General features: G+C 61.3%; 1 protein-coding gene across 4 annotated transcripts; it reads right to left on the reverse strand.

Moving 5' to 3' along the window:
- Nucleotides 1–280: 280 nt before the first annotated feature.
- Nucleotides 281–5,709, reverse strand: Pidd1 (p53-induced death domain protein 1). 4 transcript variants are annotated; one of them, XM_012516176.2, is made up of 17 exons: nt 5,610–5,709; nt 5,189–5,258; nt 4,692–5,070; nt 3,783–4,196; nt 3,370–3,579; nt 3,226–3,280; nt 2,891–3,092; nt 2,679–2,804; nt 2,381–2,560; nt 2,159–2,306; nt 1,914–2,049; nt 1,692–1,842; nt 1,489–1,612; nt 1,348–1,415; nt 1,115–1,228; nt 825–1,024; nt 281–609 (listed from the first exon to the last, which is right to left on the reverse strand). In XM_012516176.2, exons 1-17 carry the CDS (start codon nt 5,666–5,668, stop codon nt 369–371), a joined length of 2,877 nt encoding a protein of 958 aa, XP_012371630.2. In that variant the 5' UTR covers nt 5,669–5,709; the 3' UTR covers nt 281–368. The 4 variants fall into 4 exon arrangements, with proteins under 4 accessions (XP_012371630.2, XP_004638012.3, XP_023578501.1 ...); XM_004637955.3 differs by having other exon boundaries at nt 1,297–1,415; XM_023722733.1 differs by having other exon boundaries at nt 1,489–1,615.
- Nucleotides 5,710–5,754: the final 45 nt, after the last annotated feature.

Here is a 5,754-nt window from a genome sequence, read left to right on the forward strand (position 1 = left end):
TTGTTTTTGAGAAAGAATGGTTCAGCCCTCAGATTCAGGATGACCCTTCTGCATCAGCCTCCCAAGTGCTTAGATTACAGGCGGGCACCACTAGGCCCTCCCTTGGCCTTCACTTCTTAGAGTTCAGCTGACCCTCCCACCCCTGCAAAGATAGGAGCAGCAGGAGGCTGGTGGGAAGCCCCCCGCCCCAGCAGGGTCTGGCTCCATGGTCAGACCACCCCCCTCCAACTCCGTCTCCACCAGACAATAAACCAAGCCGACACAGAGGAAATGATGCCACTTGTTGCACAAGGGGTGCTGTCAGTTGGGGCCAGGGCATAATCAGCCCCTGCCTCTGCCCCAGCCTGTGCCCTAGGCCTGGGCAGGCTCTAGGGGCTGTGGACAGAGCCATCTGGCAGGGCAGGGTCCTCGCGTGCCAGGCCCATGCGACGGATGCTGTCCTGGTACTTGTGGCGGCCAAGCTCCAAGACTGCCCGAACCTCATCAGCTACATCCTGCCGGTCACTCTGCTCCAGGGCCTGCACCAGGCGCCCCACTGCCCCCAACTGCCCAGCCTGGCGCTCCGCCCAGGAGAAAAGCATGTGGCGAATCTGCCCGTCCAGATCATCCCTTGGAGGAAAAGGGGTGGTGACAGGAGTCCTGCCCAGTCCACCTACCACCCCAAGGCTCACTCCCTATGTAAGGGGATCCCCACTCCTTGGGCCACTGTGACTAGACCCCCACTCTACGGGATGGTGCTGTCCCATGCCCCACCTCCCTGGGAGGGATAAGCAGGGCCCAGAGCCAGGGCTCTGCCCAGGCCAAAGGCACAGGAAGGGGCTCACCGGAACTTGTGTCGGATGCACTCCAGCTCATGATAGGGCAGGCCCAGGTGCAGGGCCACAGCTGGCCAGTCAGGACCCAGGCGCCTGGCCACACTCAGTAGGTTGCTCTGAGTCAGAAAGCCAGTCTCAGCATCACCCAGGTTCAGAGGCACCAAGGAGGAGCCAGGCCCCTGCCTGTGCCCCAAAGATCCCCGAAGTCTCTGTTGGAAGGAAGGAACACCGCCCTACATCATGCTTCTGTCCTTGGAACCCCCAAGGTTCTGTCCCTCCTCTCCTGCAGCTTGTCGCACCGGCAGTTTGATGGGCAGGGTGGCCATCCATAGGGCATCGGCAACCTTCCTCTGCCGTGCAGCCTCGGCTTCCTGAGGTACCTCCTCGGGCACTGAGCCACGGTAGAAGGATACCTAGGGAGACAGGGCACTCAGGGCACTGTCTCCCCAGGCCACCTAGAGGACCACACTCTATTGCCCACCTGGCCTCGCACAGCCTGGGCCTCCCGGTCCAGGGAGGTAGTGATGTACACCTCCTTCACATTTTTCAAGTGTGAGTAGAAGACAAAGCAGATCCGGCCTTCTGTGCAGTCTGGGCGGTCTAGGGGTGGGGAACAGCCTAGTAGGGACAGGAGAAAAGGCAGACCCAAGCCCTCTCCAGGCAGGGGGCCTACCAGCATCCACTTCAATCCCCCGTTCAAAGGCAGCGAAGAACTTCTCCCCCTCAAACATCTCCACAGTGTCAGAAGGCTCAGGGCCGCGGTAGCGCTCTAGCAGCCGTCGAAGGGTGGCATCGACCTGCTGACAACCACACACCTTGGATCCAGGGACCTGGACCTCTGGCCTTTAGATCACCCCCTCTAGTTCCCAGGCCCACCTTGTTCTGGGGCAGGCACTGCAGAAGCACCTGCTCAGGGTCCCGGCGGCGCTGCAGAGCGATGAGGTTGACCTGGTGAAGCCGAAGCCGCTCCCAGGCCTTGCGCGCCAGGCCCCCCACGCAATTCTTGGTGGTATACCACAACCAGTACCTGGGATGTCGGGGTGAGATGTGGCTGGGCAGGCGAGAGAGGGGCACTGGGGAAGGAGGAGGGGCACTGACCAGGAGAAATGTGTGACCTTGAAGCGCGCATACAGGTGGGTAAGCTCCAAAGCCACTTGGCCTGTGATGTCATCCCAGGTGGCTGCAGGAGGGGCCCGGTACAGCAGGTGCAGACGAGAGCGGTCCAGACTGAAGCCTGGACAGTAGAGGCAACAGGCTGAGGCCATGGCCAAGGCCTTCCTTCCCGGCATCACCCTCTCCACCCTGTGCCACAGGTCTCTAGATGCAGCTTGCCAGTCTCTCACCTGTGACACCAGGGGGTAGGGGCAGCTGCACAGTGACTGGGCAGAGAAAGCCAGCAGGGCCTTGCTGCGTGAGGCACAGCAAGGGGCTCACAGCAGCCTCTGGCTCCCCCAGGAGGGCGCGAAGCTCCCGGATAGCCATGCGTACCACCTGAAGAACAAGACCGGCCCCTCAGTACCCAATGCATGCAGTCACCTGCCATCCTGGGCACTCCCCTGATGTACCTGCATGGAGACGTGACAAGGCTCATCAGTGGCCCCTGGAGGGAAGATGACCCTGACCTCAGGATGACCTGAGGAGCACAGCAATGTCCCTTCTGGTGGCACTAGGCAGGTATTGGACACAGGGCGTAAAACCACAAGGAACCAGGAGAAGTGGGGCACCTGGCAGCGAGCCCAGAGTCGCTGGGTAACATGGGGGCAGGGCAGAAAGAAACAGAATCAAGGCAAAGCTTATGAACCAAGTGACGGGGTGAGGTGGCCACTCTCTGCACCTCTGCCCACAGGCCCAGGCAGCCCGCACCTTTGGGGCCTCCTCCTCCAGGTGGGTCTCCAGGTCCCTCCAGCTGTCCTCACTCCGTGTCCTGACCACAACCTCATGGCAACGACGGGCTCGTGGTGGGACAAAGAGCAGCCACAGACTCACATCCTGCCAGATGATGGCAGTGTGAGGCTGGAGGCCTGCCTCGGACCTCTGCCTCCCCCTCCCCCGCCCCCCACAAGCCCCAGCTGTGCCTGTTGGAAGGCCACACCATGAGGCCACAACTCCAGAACACCACTGAGCAGAGAGTCGTGAGGGCCCAGGAAGACGAGGCTTGGCTCCGGCAGCCACAGTCGATAGTGGATGGTGACAGGGTCCAAGGTGGCACCAGCTGGGAACTGCAGGCGGACACCACAGGCCAGAGTCACACAGCAGCCTTGTGGGGTTACAGGAAAGCTGTGAAGAAAGGGGTGGTGAGGTCAGACACGGGGGGTCTGCGTGCTGGATCAAGGAAACTCCTGCCTGAGGCATGGGGAAGATACACAGCATGGCCAGGTAACAGGGTGGCTATCCCTGCCCCACCCTGTACCTGTCCACATCTGAAGTCAGGAACAGAGTGGGCATCTCCAGATCTTGGGGTATCCCTGTGCAGGAGGGAAAGCAGCCCTCAGGGTGCTGACAGTGCACATGTCCTCGCTGTGGCCTGACCTGGCCATCCCCACAACAAGCCTACCTGGGGAGTTTGGGGGGTCTGGTGAGGCCTTGCCCAGGGGGTTCCCCTGCAGGCGCACACAGGCAGCATCCAGTAGCTCAGGGGGCAGGTTCCTGAGCTGGTTGTCCCTCAGATCCAGCCGTGTGAGCAATGGGAGCTGGGCCAAGCCGGTGGGCACCGAGGTCAGGAGGTTGCTGTGCAGAACAAGGAGCTGCAGTGACTGCAGCCCCGCTGTTGGCAAGCACAGACTTGAGGTCAGAGGATCATGTAGGGCCTCCAAGGACAGACAGAGCTGCACACGAGGTCCCAAAGCTCAGGGAGCTAGGAGAGCAGCAAGGAGGCAGCCAGTGAAGCGGGAAGGCTCATTTGTGGTAAGGCCATAGGGCAGGGGAGCCCAGGTTGGAGTGTAGGCCTGGGGCATGGCTGCTACTCACCAAGGGAAGCGGGGAGGCTCCGCAGCCGGTTAGAGGCCAGATTGAGCTCACTCAGGTTGCTCAAGCCTCCGATCTCTGGGGGCAGAGTGTCCAGAAGGTTCTCAGAGAGGTCAAGGCGCTGCAAGGCAGCCAGGGCCCCCAGTGCAGTGGGCAGTTTCTGCAGGCGATTGTGTGTCACAGCAAGGAAGGTGAGGGTGGGCAGGGCAGACAGGGTCTCAGGCAGCTCAGACAGGTGATTATAAGACAGAAGGAGGGTACCCAAGCCGTGCAGCTTCGGGACACAGGCTGGCAGTGTCTCCAGGCTGTTGAAGCTCAGGTCCAAGTGAACAAGGCAGGCCAGGCCACTCAGGCCAGCGGGCAGCGTGGTCAGGGTGCCCTGGAGGCAGGCACCCAGGGCGCCCCGGCTTTGCCCTCCTGGAAGTAGGGGAGGCAAATGTGGTCAGATTCCAGGTTCTAGCTGTGCCCTGGGGCCAGACAAACCCACTGTTGAGGCAAAGGCCTCCCTCTCAGCCATGGACATTGGAAGGACAAAGATACTGAGAGGCAGATGGAAGGAGAAGGGATGGAAACCACCAGCTCATGTCAGGTGACTGCATCCCTTGTCACCACCCCAAGAGCAAATGGGATCTATGAAGAACTCTACTGAGCAACTTTAAAGTTTGGGAGGGACTGGAAAGACAGCTCAGTGGCATAAGCGCCTGCCTGGCAAGCGCAAAGTCCTGAGTTCAATCCCCAATACCAGAAAAACAAATAAAGTTTGGGAGCGGTGGGACAAAGGTTCATATCTGGGAAGCAGGGAGAGAAGACAGAGAGATGGGGTGGTTAGGGCCAGTGTTGCCTTTGAGAACCAAGAAGCAGAGGTGGAAGAGTCAGAGGTAGAGACCAGGGCACCAGGCACAGGATGCTCACCTTTGAGGACCAGAGATCGAAGGCGCAGCTGGCTCCAGGGCACCTGGGCCAGAGTGTTTTCCAGAAGCCCAGGGTTCTCCTGGGTGCTCAGCTGCAAGAACTCCACCTGCAGCAGCGGTGAGGGCTGCTGAGCACACAGGTGCAGCAAGCGGACACAGCCCCCAGGGTACAGGTTCAAGTTCAGGCAATTCCCAGCCAAGAAAGAAACAGCCCCGGGCTCCGCATCTGCAGCCTTCATGGCAAGTCTTGCTCTGTCTTCTGCTGCAGTTTCCTTTGCCTCCGGCCCCTCCACCACCGCAGCCATCGCCCACCGAAGGTCCTCCTGGGGCAGGCATGTCCCAGCTTGCCAGGCAGGCCTGCTCAGGCGGGGCCCAGGACTCTGCAGAAGCAGGCAGAGGGGCAGGAGTGGGGGCTGGAACCCTCCTCCCCACAGGGTCGAGGAGCCCAGGCAGGAGGCAGGAGCCTTGGAGCACCCTCTCACCCCACCCCCATCTAACCAGAACCCAGTGCCTAGGCCGGTCAGAGTGGGGATCCCCGGTGACCACCATCCTGGGGTCTGCACCTCTGCTGGAAGAGTCAGGGAGCTGCAATCTCATGGCGGGGAAGAAGACATGACAGAAAGACCCTGTGCACCATAGCAGGCAAGCAGCCTTGCTCAAAGGGGGTCAGACATGGGCCTTCCTTGGCCTAATTTTGGAATTTGGCCAAATGACACCTAGACCTACGGGGTCATCGGACTCTCCCCAGCCCAGACACGGGGATGGGAACCCAGCTTCAACCTTCGCACTCCTCAGCTTTGGGAAAGCCCCAGGTCCTATAGGGAGGGCCACAGGACCCCATTTTGCGGCCTGAGTAGGCGCTCCCGCCGCCGCTTCCAAGTCACACCTCAGTCCGCCCGGGAACGGGGGAAGCACATACTTAGGGCTCTGCGGGCGTGGAGCCGATCTCCGCGGCCACCTGCGGTCCGGGGATTCCATGCAGCGCGCGCTAGACGCCGGGTTCCCGCCGGCGCGCTTCCGGGCGGGCAGGGCTGGCCCCGCCCCGCCCCGCCCCCAGCCCCCGC

This window comes from Octodon degus, unplaced genomic scaffold, assembly GCF_000260255.1.
Source record: "Octodon degus isolate 3935 unplaced genomic scaffold, OctDeg1.0 scaffold00093, whole genome shotgun sequence".
Taxonomy (NCBI): domain Eukaryota; kingdom Metazoa; phylum Chordata; class Mammalia; order Rodentia; family Octodontidae; genus Octodon; species Octodon degus.

Coding starts and splice junctions, on each gene's coding strand:
- Pidd1 (XM_023722732.1), bottom strand. CDS start 5,668: ATGGAATCCCCGGACCGCAGGTGGCCGCGGAGATCGGCTCCACGCCCG. Junction 3,093..3,225: donor CTGACTTCAGATGTGGACAG/GTACAGGGTGGG, acceptor CTTTCTTCACAG/CTTTCCTGTAACCCCACAAG. Junction 610..824: donor TGCATCCGACACAAGTTCCG/GTGAGCCCCTTC, acceptor TTTTCCTCCAAG/GGATGATCTGGACGGGCAGA.